The 13,470-nt window shown below is 44.1% G+C and overlaps 1 protein-coding gene across 1 annotated transcript; it reads left to right on the forward strand.

Annotated features, from left to right (window-relative positions):
* Positions 1 to 4,492: 4,492 nt before the first annotated feature.
* LOC125944238 (uncharacterized) lies at positions 4,493 to 13,453 on the forward strand. The gene is made up of 10 exons (XM_049664568.1): positions 4,493 to 4,679; positions 5,181 to 5,278; positions 5,859 to 6,123; positions 7,224 to 7,282; positions 9,268 to 9,306; positions 9,417 to 9,461; positions 11,603 to 11,650; positions 11,800 to 11,847; positions 12,019 to 12,066; positions 13,448 to 13,453. The coding sequence occupies exons 1-10, from the start codon at positions 4,493 to 4,495 to the stop codon at positions 13,451 to 13,453; spliced, it is 843 nt and encodes a 280-aa protein (XP_049520525.1).
* The last annotated feature ends 17 nt before the right edge of the window (positions 13,454 to 13,470 follow it).

Raw genomic sequence — 13,470 nt, forward strand, 5'->3', positions numbered from 1 at the left:
GTGCCTGTTCGCCTTCCTCGTGGGCGGATTCATGCGTGTCTGAGCTTGCCTCATCGCCATTATCTGATTGACCCCGTTTTTGATCCTTGGCACTGACAACGCGTGATGACGGCTCTTGGTGAGCGGCAGTTTCTTTCGCCATCGACCTCGTGACAACCATTACAGGGTTCATATCAAGTGTTACGCCTGCATTCAGCAATTCGTTTGCCGTTCTGTTTGATAGCAAATATGGACACTGAGGCATTACGTTATCCGAGACAGCTGCTTCGGTCTTAATTTCACCGAACGCCCCTTTCAATGTTACGTTTGCTACTGGCAAGCTCAGGGTGCCTTCTTCCAAGGCTTGCCTTAAGCACACGTAATCACCTGTGAAGTCACCAGAATTTACTAGGGAAGAGTGCACCACGTCATACGTTGCACCTGTGTCGCGCAAGACCTTACATTCTCGGCCGTTAACTTCCATGTCATGTAGGTAAGGTTGCAGCAAATCTTCGCCCTGCCCCATATCGAACTGTATCGGCGATACCTTTGGAACGCGACACCCCGCAGCTACGTGTCCTGGTTTCTGGCATTTGAAGCACACGATAGGCTTCCGCGCCTCAAAAGATTGGTTTCACTGTGAATCCAAAGATTCCTGCTTTGTGGTATTGTTATCTTTCTTCTCAGATTTTCTAAATTTCTTCTGCTCTGCTGTAGAGCCTCGTGCGCCTGGCATGTTTCTTTCTGCGTCAAAAGAACGGCGTTTTGCGCAGTAGTCATCTGCATACTCTGCTGCCTTGCGGGCCGTCCTCACATCTGGCTTATCGAGAATCCATTCCCTCAGTTTTTCAGGAAGCGTCGAGCAAAATTGCTCTAGGCAGATTTCCTCAAACATTTTTGCCTTGTCCTCGAACGCGTCAGCACCTTTTAGCCAATTTTCTTGGAAGCTTGCTAGCCTGTACGCGAACTCTGAGTAGCTTTCGTTCGGCTTCTTAACCGATTTCCTAAACTTAAGCCGGAAAGCTTCAGGCGACAACTTGTACTCTGCTAACAAGGCCCTTTTTACGTCCTGGTAACATTCCGCTTCTTCGGCATTTAACCTAGCTAGAATTTCTGCGGCTTCCGCCGGCAACAAACTCAGAACTCTTTGAGGCCAGGACGTCAGCTCAAAGACCATTCTTGTGCAAGTGCGCTCAAAGTTTCTCAAAAAGAGCCCCAATTCACTACCAATAACAAAAGGCTGAAGAAAACCTCTCATGTCATAATTGACGGCTCTCGGCTCTGCCTCAGTGGTCAGAGACCGCTTTAGCTGCTCCAATTGGCATTGCTTTAGTTCCTCCTCTCTTTCTCTCACTTTGCGTTTCCTCTGCACTTCATCAACTGCTTCAGCAATTTCGTCGGCACTCGCCCCACAGGCTGAAATTTTGCCCACAATTTCGGGTTTCCGAATAGCTTTGCTAAGCTCTAAGCCGAGCTCGTCTGCTACGGCCAACAAATCTACCTTTAGCAAGCTATTCAAATCCATGTTCACTACCGTAACTGTGACAAAAGTCCTCTAAGCCGCCTTTCCTATTTCCCTGACTGGAAATTATAACACTCGGCGTACCAGAGTACAAAGCCATAGCCTCACCGACTGCTGCCGCAGCGCTCCCGGGGGTCCGCCATCCCACCGCTGCCACCAGCTGTTACGTTTGGCCGAGTTCGGTTCCAAGCCGGGAGAAGAAGACGCCGGGAGAAAGAAGAACGAAGTTTTAATGCGGCATGCTTGCCGAAAGAAGGTGTACAAAAGAAGCCGCCTTTCCTATTTCCCTGACTGGAAATTATAACACTCGGCGTACCAGAGTACAAAGCCAAAGCCTCACCGACTGCTGCCGCAGCGCTCCCGGGGGTCCGCCATCCCACCGCTGCCACCAGCTGTTACGTTTGGCCGAGTTCGGTTCCAAGCCGGGAGAAGAAGACGCCGGGAGAAGGAAGAACGTAGTTTTAATGCGGCATGCTTGCCGAAAGAAGGTGTACAAAAGAAGCCGCCAACGGCGTGATCCGCAGTCCTTTATAAAGGAACGCCGTGATCAAAGGGCGAGGGAAAACATCAGCGCACATGCGCTAAACAGATTATGGTCCGGAACAGATGAGCCAGACTTGGGCGCCGGCTGATAAGCGGTGCGCAACGCAACAACGGGTATTCAGAAGCTTGACTTGATCAAGATGACTTCGAGGTCACGTACCTCGCATGCCTGTACCTTTCCGCACTATCTGTTAGGGGTAAATTTAAGGGAATCTTTTTTCGGTGTCTGCGGGCCAGAGCGTTCTTTACATTGGTCGTCGCTTGATTTTTTGCTCCACCATCCGAGGAGCATTTGTGCAGTTGCTGCTAGTGCGCTGAGAATCCGCAACAGTTGCGTTCTCGCTGTCCTGAGCACATGTGGCTTAAATACGCGCCTGTGGCATAAGCAGGGCCTTTTTATTTATTTATTTTTTTAGGTGGAGGGCAGGTAGGTGTTGTCGCAAGTAGGTTTTATGCAAGAAATTTGGTACACTTTAAATTTAATACGTAGCGCACGTGCTGTCATGCATTTGGTATGCCTCCCCCATCCCATCCTTCCCACCTCTGGCCCCTGCTAAACGAGCCCAGGTGACCATCAAAATTAACCTGTAAGCCATATGCGCAGTATAGAATTTCAATGTCAAATTTCGTATGTCTCTTGGGGCTGTATCTGAACAAAACTGAATTCCAAGGTTTGAGTTGTACGTTCTTTTTCATTGTACATCAGCTAGGGTCACGCACTGGTTAATTCACCAAACATTTTGACCTACTACGGGCGAGTGGCAATGAAGCAGGTGGGTTGCCAAGGAGCCTCGAAAAAACACTTTTATGTAGTACGTTGTGAGCAACAGAAAGCTGTATCGGGAGTTTTTCGTGTTCCTCTACAATTTTCTAATTGGCACTTTCACAATTAGGACAGTATCTCTCGAGTTAGGTAATGAATTACAATTTAATAATTAAATCACACTAACGAAAAAATTATTGGCGTCTACTACACTGTACGTAAAACAATACGCACTAGGTTTGCTTCGCGTAACGCCGTTTCTCTCTTTTTTAAATCGTGCTGCGTGATAGCTGGGACACCCTGTATACCTTCCATACCAGAATGGTTGAGAAAACAAAAATGAGAAGTGATGAAAGACCTAACAAATTCTTAGACAAAATGTATTAGAACAAGATGAAAAATGAGATACTGAACGAAAATTTTGGCAATGTGGTATAGTTTGGAAATTTGGCAAGATAAACTTCTTGCCTCCGCAATAAATTTGTGAAAAAGCGTTCTGTCACCATGGGCATCTGTAACGCCCTATTTAATGCTTAACTTTATACTAGCTTTTCTCAAATATATAACATCCCTCGGCGGCGCAATTATCAGAGCACACCATACAATGTAGCGCACAGCAATCTTGTAAACAAAAGTTAAAAAAAAACGTCGTTAGCGACACCTACAAAGCCTGTTCAACAGCCATGTTAGGACCATGTCTAGACAACTAGTGGTGCACTACGCAGCTACGCCGCATGCTTTCATTCTTGTTGTCACTTCGCTTATTTACTTGCTCCCCGTTGATTTTGTACTTTTCATACCTTTCCTGATTTTGTACTTTTCATACCTTTTCTCTTCTTGCTTGCTCAATTGACCGTATCATTATTATTATCCATTTTTTCTGAGTATCTATAAATTGCATTATTATTTTTATTGCGATAGCAATTAAATGGACACTCAAAAGCAGATTTCTGCCGTCGGCGTCGCCGTCGCCGTCGCCGTGAGGTTCCGTATGACGTCAATGGAGATGAAATCGTCGCCGCGCGCCGCCGAACGCTGTATGTGCGAGTGAAAGGGCGCGAGGGACGCGCTCTTTCACGGGGAGTGAACGCACGGCGGCAAACGAACGCGCGTTCTGCGCCGTGCTTCCTTATGGGCTGCAGAAGTAGGCGTATCTTTCCTCCTTTACAATCACCATATATGCATAGCAAACGCGCCTTCTACCGAAGCGCGAGAGGCCGTGGGGGAGGGGGGAAGGAAGGGAGGCGACGTTTAGCTGCGGCACCAAGTGCCTATTTATATCAGAGGCTCCGGCAACAGTCACCAACGCCGCACGCATTTTGAGCGAACGCGGGCAAAACGCCGACGGCGTCGACAACAGTTCTGCGCGTTGCCGGTGCTGCTGCATGTCCAAGTTTATACAGCTGATAAAGCTAATATCATTACTCCGTATAGCTCTCTACAAATTTGCTATCGCAATTGATGCTTCGCCTTTCAGGTGAAACTGCGACAACTTTTTATTAACACTAACATCATTCTTTAACTTGTGTGTACTTTTTTTTCTTTTTTTTCAACTTTACTAATCATAGTCGTGCATTTACTTTAATACTCTAACTTTTTCTTTTTCTCTGTATATAATCTTTCATTTTTTCACTTATATCTTCTTTCCGTTTTATTAGCTTTCCTTACTTTAAGTTTCTTTTATCATGTCCGTGCCGACACATGCCTATGTGCGGTACCATGATGGTGCGAGCGCTCTCATCGCAGTCGGGCTGATGCGTGAGTTTTCGCCTCAGTCGGTGAGCGATGTGGCAAAAAACAAGCTCGTGTATTGGGCGGAACCAGGCGAAGAGTCCGAGGACTATTACCCGGCCGATGTGGTGGTTCTTGGTGGTGAGTAACGTTCATGCACATTTGCTGAAAGCTAATCTTGAAGCTTAGAATGGTGCCGCACATCACACAATTTAGACTTGCCCAGCCGTGTTGTTTGTTCTCAGACTAATTACCGTGACGCTGTAAAGTAATAAGCTCGGAAATACCGTTCCAGCAAAAAAAAATAACACTGACGTTTTATTCGCCTTTTAACTGCTCGCCTAACAGCGACGTGTGTGCGATTGTTTCGCGATACTCGCTCCGCGGTCCGAAAAAGAAAAAAAGTTGCGATGGGTCTGTTCATCATGGCATGGTCTGTGCGCGAATGAGCTCGGGAGTCTTTCACATGATAACGCAGGGTGATTTACCCGATTGCACTTATACGGTTCTCCCGTATTAATGAAGCTGCAATAATAGAAGCGTTCGTCTGGTTATGTGTGGTGAGAAACTGGCGTAGCTGTGTAATGTTCCCTTACTGTTCTTTTAGTCATACAAAACACCAGGCAAATCTTGTTCTTACAGTGTCTAAGAAGGACCTCATCACCTCGATGGCGAAAAAAAGGATCGCCGTGCCGCCGACGGAATTTGATTGCCCACCGAGCCAGGCCACGTCGGTTGTGGTATGTTAAAAAAACTGGTTTTTGGCGAGGTGCCAGGGAATTATGAATGATGGCCATTGTGGTTCTGCATGTGGCATGATGGCATTGTAGTTCTTCATTATCTCTTACATACTGTGGGTATTGTATAACATATGCCATGGTAATGTTCCTAATTAATAAAAATTATTTATACAGCCCATTGCATGCATCTTAAACAAGAATGACCCACCTTGTCAGCCTGGTAGCATTGGCATTGCACTGCTAAGCACGAGGTCGCGTAATCTGCATATTTAAAAGTGGCAAAATGCAAAAATGTCTGTACCGTGCATTGTATGTACCTTAAAGAACCTCAGGTGGTCAAAATCGTATTATGTTGCTCCCTACTATGGCGAGCCTGACAATTGGGTCATGTTTTAGGCACATGGAACCCCATTTCTTTGAAGCAAGAATTGGCACACGACTTTAAAAGGCTCAAATTCGCCTCATCTAATCTAGTTTCATAATCTGTTATGACATTCAAACATTCACAAGTTGTAGAAGTAGCAACAATCTGTCATGTTCGCACTAATGGGTATTGACTGTGCTTTTATGTATACAACAGGATCCGAAGCTCGCTCGCCAGGCGGCTCGGGAAAATATCCAACTCTCAAAGAAGGCCAAGGAAATGGCAATATTGAGAAATAAAAGATCAAGGAGCAGCAGCCATTTCTCCGAAAGTGAGGATGATCTCGTGGAAAAGAGCCTCTTCAAAAAGGAGCAAAGAAGGTGCAAGGTGCTTGAGGAAAAAAACCGAGTGCTGTACGAGAAGCTAAAGAAAGAACGGCTGAAGAATGAAAAATTGCAGGCGCTGCTGACAACAAAGTTCGGTGAGTTCCTGCTTTCTTTTTGATACGAGCTGTTAAAAGGCACCCTGTAATATTTTTTAACACCATAAACATACTAATAACTAGGTGATAATATTGTGAGCACCTGAATTAAATATTAGTCGCATACATATGGAAGGGAGCCCGCAAATTTACACTGGAAATTGCTCTTGCTATCCCAACACATATTTAGCCCACAACACCAAGGGAGCAAACAGCCGTGGATAAATTATTTCTGTATCTTCAGTGGTAACAATCATGCACGGCCAGCAGCAAAAAATAAGCCTTAAGTGGCTGCAAAAGTAAACACACAAGCAAGAAAGGCAAACAATATGTCGTGACAGCTGCACTTCAACAAAAGTCCTGACTTGTAATATCTTCATTGTCAAAGCTGAGAAGAAGCGCTAAACGCTAAAGCAATCCACAGCACTGAAAGGGTAATTGATGCACATGAACAGCAGTTGGAGGTACTTTCTACTAAAAACTTAAATTTTGTGTGGCAGAAAGTGCTGCGGTAGTTGTGCAGTTTGTAAATTATTTTAAGAAGTGACATGCTCTTTCAATCCGTGCCCTTGAATTGGAATTTTCACTGACCACTTGTTGCTTGCTGGCCATGACATCACTAGTTCACTAGCTGTTGCATCTTTGGCAGCGGTGAGTGCTTCTTTAAACCAACTTAATTTCCAGATGTGCACATATTCACATTATACAAAATGAATACCAAATAGCAGGAGGCCTTTTAGTGAATGGCACAAGGATGGGCCAATTGGCCGAGTTCGAACTTAATCATAATAGCAGCGCATGGTGAAATGAAGACTTGGCAAAGAAACAAAAAAAAATGTTTTGTCTTCATTTTGCTGTGCACTGCTATCATGGAGGCATTTTAGAAGTTCGTTGTTGATGAATTCGCTGTATTGGTCATATGCTTGAAGTGTAGTGCTTGATAATCCTTTGTTTGTGATAAGTATGCTTGTTTTAAAATTTTCAATTTACCTAAAGTATTCACTGCCACACATCTTGCTGTGAAACAGCATCTAATGCTTTGTTTGCCTTGTTCCAGTTACTACATGTGATTATGAGTGTGATTATTTCTCCCTTTTTAGATATGCTGTTGACAAGGCTACATTGCAACAGCAGATTGGCTTCTGTTGCCACTGAAATGGTAAGGAAAACATCTAAAGCATTGTTGTGGCTTTGTTTTTGTTTATGCTGTACAGTCTTTTTGAATCTCCAGTTTTAGTAACTGTTCCTAGTGCATTTTAGCTGCTAATCTGAGTTATATTGAGTAAACAGGTTCTGGTCTTTAGCATCTTTTTAGTGCACTTATATGGAGCTTAATATATATTGTCACGTAGTAGTGACGCTGAAGTAAACAGTCGTAAAACTGTATGACGAAACTGGTTGTGTATTGGGCGAATCTGTGCCCACAAAAGCAAGCTACACTCAAAGCCCAACGATAGCGGCGAACACAGTCGGCGATCGTCGAAAATCTCTTCAGCGGCGAAACGCGTCGGCTGTTATGCCTGAGTCATCGAAGGCTCCAGATTAATCCCTGATGCCCGCGTGTCTTCCAGAAAGTTCTAGACAATTCGCGTCGCTTATACAATCAGATAACATAAGCGTCGGTGAAAACAGGCAACGGAAAGAAGCATCGATGACGTTCTAGAAACTTCCGATACAGGCGCGTCCTGCGCCGAGCGATAACGTTTAACATTTGTTAGCCGGTGGAAAGCGGCCACCGGTGAACGATAAACATGCATACGTGTCAATACCCTCCCCTTAAAAAGCATCGTCCCGATGCTACAAAAACGAAAGCAAAAACAAAACCACGCGTACAGAAAGGGACAAAAATAACGAAGCAACAAAGGACCTAAGTTCGTCAGCGGGCATAGAAAGGCTTAAGACGCACCACGTGGATGAATTCAGGTCGTGCGCGGCGCCGCTGTGATTGCGAAATACCGTCTGGCACGACCTCATAGTCCAGTGCGCCAATACGTCGGATGATCTTATATGGTCCGAAATAGCGACGTAAGAGTTTCTCGCTAAGTCCTCGTCGGCTTATCGGAGTCCAGACCCAAACACGGTCTCCGGGCTGGCACTCGACGTAGCGTCGTTGAAGATTGTAGTGTCGTATGTCGGTTCTCTGCTGGTTCTTGATGCACAGGCGGGCGAGCTGTCGACTTTCTTCGGCACGCTGCAAATAGGTGGAAACGTCGAGATTTTCTTCGTTGGGGACATCCGGTAGCATGGCGTCAAGCGTCGTTGCCGGTTTCCTTCCGTAGACCAGGTTGAACGGCGCCATGTGCGTCGTTTCTTGCATGGCCGTGTTGTATGCGAAGGTCATGCACGAAAGGATGGCATCCCACGTCTTGTTCCACGTTGACGTACATTGCCCGCATGTCGGCGATGGTCTTATTTAGGTGCTCGGTGAGGCCATTCGTCTGCGGGTGGTAGGCGGTGGTCCGGTGATGGCTTGTCTGGCTGTAGCGCAGGATGGCTTGAGTTAGTTCAGCCGTGAAGGCCGTACCTCTGTCGGTGATGAGGACTTCTGGGGCACCGTGACGCAGGAGGATGTTCTCAACGAAGAATCGCGCTACCTCGGCAGCACTAGCTGCCTTTGGGCAAGGCTTTTGTTTCGGCGTAGCAAGCAGATTTTAAGGTTCCCTTATTTTCGTGATGTCTATATATACACTTCGACTTATGCCACAGGCTGTTGTGCATTCAATTTCGATCATGCCTTGTGCAAGAAAAACATATCTGGAAAAAATATAAGGAGAGAAAACATTAACATGTTGGCACAGCTTGGTAAACCAAGTAAAAATGTGCCATTGCTCAGTGAGCATGCAGCACATCTTTGGTTATGGTGTCTTGCTTTAAAGGGTATTGCAACAGTTTTTGAACATCAGAAAAAATTGCAGAACTGCAAACAAGGCTTTTGTGAACCTGTTAGCCAAATATGATTACAGTACATGCAGCAAGAAACTTAAAATTTTGTGTCAAGTGCATTTAGTAAAAAGGCAACATTCCTTTTTGTGGTTTGGAAAGAGTTTAGGAGCACTAATTTGAGTGTGTTGTGCAGTGCACAGAGTACTATCATTGAGCCAGATGCATTATTATGCCTATATAGCTTACCACATTGTCTTCCAGGATTTGGAACATCCAAGTCTGGAGGATGACATTTTGCAGGTAAGTTGTCAGTGTTTGCTTCATTCTTCATTAATTTGGATGCAATATGAGCTGTCATGGTTATGCCGGCATCTGCTGCAGCTGATGGAATATTTCTCTGTATTTTTTAGTCCCAAAGCCCAGGCATGGACATGGTTATCACGGAGTCTTTTGAGGTGTGTAACCTGTGGGCTTTTCAGATCATTGCTCTTATAGTCTACCTTACTTTTAGGCATCTTTTTTCTGTGGCACAGTCAAATGGTTCTGCTGCTAACAATCTTACATACTATACGTTGTGAGTCAGCATAAAGCCACATAGGCAGTAACCCTAGGCACATAGCTCCTGCAAACCACAGCATATGTGCAGATTTCTTGACCTCTCATGCTGTCTTGTGCTTCAGTATGCAATATCTGCCATCAAGAAGGAAAACAGCCCATATTTCACACAAACGTTTACATGTATTAGTAAGCAGGGTGTCTTTCATGCACAATGTTTTTATTTTTTTAAAGTTATACCTGTGTGGATCAAAGCAACTGTATGTTAGGAGGAACCAGAAAAAGTGTTCCACACTTTCTGTGTTCTACCCAACTAGTTTTTATTATTATTATTATTTAGCTTATCTAACATTGTTAGAGCACCGCTGAAAATACAATTTATTTCCAACACGCTCTCCTGCATCGCTTTCTTTTTCATGTTTAAGGGGAGATGTGGGCCTATGAGCGCAAATTTTTAAAATCTTTATTTGTTGAGCTATGGTACTGTAAACTTATACATATACGTAATTTGATGTGCTTATTTCAAATACGAGGTCCATTTTTGTTTATCTCCTTTGTTCTAAGTTTTATGCGAGTGTCCTTTAAATATATTCTGCAAAGGTTTGCAAAGTATGTGTCCTTTCGATTTCGCTAAACAGGATATCAATGACTTCTGTATGGTTCAAGGATTGCCGTAAGACCAACCTTATTGCTCTGCCTTACCTAGAACGTGAGTTGCTGAGTTGCAAGGTTTTGAAGTTGAAACTCGAAACAGTGTTTTTCTGGTGCCTAACTTGGAAGTCTCGCAACTTGTGTTCTAGATAACGCAGAGCAATAAGGTTGGTCTTACGGCATTCCTTGAATGATACAGAAGCCAGTGATGCCCTGTCAAGCGAAATTGAAAGAACACATATTTTGCAAACCTTCGCAAAAAATTATTTAAAGGAAGTTCAGATAAAATTAGAACCACAGGAGATAACCTAAAATGGACTGCGCATTCAAAATATGCACATATATATGTACAACATTTCAGCACCATATCTTGAAGAATAAATTTCTTTCTAGAACCCACTTCCCCCTTAAAAGAAAGCCAGCAAAATATTTAATAATGTCACGTGACCACACACCGATATGTAATGACCGCAGCGCTCAAACAAGTTCACTGGGAAGGTGGCTGCGCAGGGCAGTGCGCCTTGCCTCTGGCATGTTACCCTGCGTAGCGTGCTGCATGTGTGCTGGTTCTGAAGTGTTGATTGCCGAAAAACCGTGTGCATGACTGAAGGCGGCTATGGCAAATTGGTAACTTGCGTAGGAGGCGTCTAAATAATTACGTAGCTTTTGCGTAGTCACATTGAGAGTTAAGGGAGAAGGCTGGAATAATACTGCCGTACTTCTGAACTAGTGCAAACACGCATGTGCTATGCAGGATAGTGTGGGAGACATTTGCCTTTTCACTCCACTGAGTTCATTTGAGACTGCTGCTGTTGCTGCACGTGGGTGTGTTGTGTGGTACATTTTTAGAATTTCCGTTCTTTTTTCTGTAAAAAGAAAGCATGCTGCAAACAATTTAATTTGCTTTTTTCGAAGTTGCTCTAATACTTAATATTGACATATCTGCTGTTAGTGTAATTAAGATGTTAGTTAATCAAACTATTTAATCAAAAAGTACTCATAAAATGTGGGATGCTTCTTCAGGTGGCTGCTAACAACATTCAGTGTTGGTAAAACCAACTGTAAGTTTCCCTTTTTAAAACTTAGTGAGTGCAAACTGATACACATTGTGTATATTATTCGTGCAGCGACTGTTTTGTAGAAGTGGTTACAGTTAGTATTTCCGCTGGCATTGGTGAATTCTGGCTCATTTCTTCTTTACCATTTTTGGTTGGTGGGATTCCTTATTACAGCTTATTTAGCACACCTGAAGCCAGATTCTGCCTTAGTTGTTCCCAGTATGGTGGCTGTTAAGGTGTGAATTGTGTTAGGTTCTGTGCAAGTGTGCAGGTGAATTATAACCGATTTATGCTACGGCTATCCTGCTGACATCTTTTATTGCACGTTTCAGGATGCGGTGCCTGCTGCACCAACTGCAGCCAGCAGGACCGTGGCACAGGTAAATTGCATGAGGTCAAATGTTATGGTGAATGTGTGCGTTGATATAAAGTTTCCTTGCACCTCTTTGAGTGGACTGCGAATTAATGCTGATGTACCAGTCTGGCATGCTGTCGATGTGCTGCTGACATCTTTTATTGCACGTTTCAGGATGAGGTGCCTGCTGCACCAGCTGCAGCCAGCAGGACCGTGGCACAGGTAAATTGCATGAGGTCGTGCAGTAGAACGTTGTGATGCACTGTGCATGTGTGCGTGGATAGAAACTTTCCTGAATCCTTGCACCTCGTTGAGGTGACTGTGAAGTAATGGTGATGTGCCACTCTGGCATGCTGCGGCTAGCCTGCTGACATCTGTCTTTGCATGTTTCAGGATGTGGCACCAACAGCACCACCTGTAGCCAGCACGGCCTTGCCACAGGTATTATGCATTTCTTTAGTTGCAGAGTCAAATGCTACAGGAATGCTAAAGAGCAGTAAGTTAGTTTGCAGGGCTAGAATACATTTTCTAAACTCGTGTGCACCCCTTTGATAGAAAAATGCTGCACATTTTTAAAAGAATGACTGCAGTGGCAGTCAAAAAATAGTTCTGCTGAACTATTTTTGAATTTCTTGCTTCAATTGCATAGCTGAATAAATCTTTGTTTATAAAATGATTTGTGTGCAATGGAAAAGAATGTGTTACTGGTGGAAGTTGCAAGATAAAATTTCTGTTTTGTTGTCATTGCCTTATGCTCCCCAAAATAAGCCTGTTGGCACTGCGGCATTTGTTTGAATAAAGAAAAACAAAAGTATTACAAACGCATTCAGTATGCAGTTCTATTCACTTCTGGCACGGTTTGTTTGTATTTCATTCTGTGAAAAGCTATGGCTTGCACACCTGCATCAAACACAGCTGCTGGCACATCCCTAGATATCAATCTGTCAAAGGGACACTAAAGGCAATATAGTCAAGCTAGAGTGAAAGATTATGCTTCTAAAGGAATTCTACATTCGTAATGAAAACAGAGCTTTTATAAGCGAGAAAATGAAGAAAATAGAAAACCGGAGTGGCGCCTTCTGTTGTCGACTATTGTACCTCTTATGTGTGGCGTCAGCACTTCTGATTCAGAGAGAGCGGCCGCGCCCGACCGGCCGCTGCAGACGGCATAATTTTTCTGTTTACAATTGCCGAGACGTGGGGCAGTTCACCACCCTGCCGGCTCCGGCAATGGAGGCTCAAGTGACTGTAACTGGTAACCTGAACCCAAGAAGATCCACAGAGCGACTCACGCAAGCTCAGCACCTATACCCGCCAAGCAGTATGCTTTGTATACAGAGCTAAATAAAGAGTCTACAAAAGACATAATGGCATAGAGCACAGTCACGTGGAGAAGATGTCAAGTCCTCTGCATCGGCGCGAGCGGTTCAAATTGAGAGGCAGCACCAGGATCTTCGACGGCAATTTCCTAGGCAAAAAATTGATATATTATCGTGCAGAAAGCGATGATAGACTTCTGGACGAATACTCTGACGATCTAGCTAGACTTGATACTTTCCTTTAGTGTCCGTTTAAACACATTTTTTACTTAGATGACATACCAAAAATCCAAACCCCACCAACATTTCCAAGAAGGAAGTTTTGTATTAAGCTATATTTCCATCTATGTATACTTTGATACTTCTTGTTTATTTAATTTCGCATATCTGTGCACGAATTTCACCGGTTGCCTTTTTTGCTCGTTTCTGTCTTAGATATGTTCTTATAAGTAAATATGCATGTAGATACCACACTTCTGATTTCATTTGCCTTGAATGTGCAGCAATAAGTGGGGGGGGGGGGAAA

This window comes from Dermacentor silvarum, chromosome 3 (genome assembly GCF_013339745.2).
Source record: "Dermacentor silvarum isolate Dsil-2018 chromosome 3, BIME_Dsil_1.4, whole genome shotgun sequence".
Lineage (NCBI taxonomy): Eukaryota > Metazoa > Arthropoda > Arachnida > Ixodida > Ixodidae > Dermacentor > Dermacentor silvarum.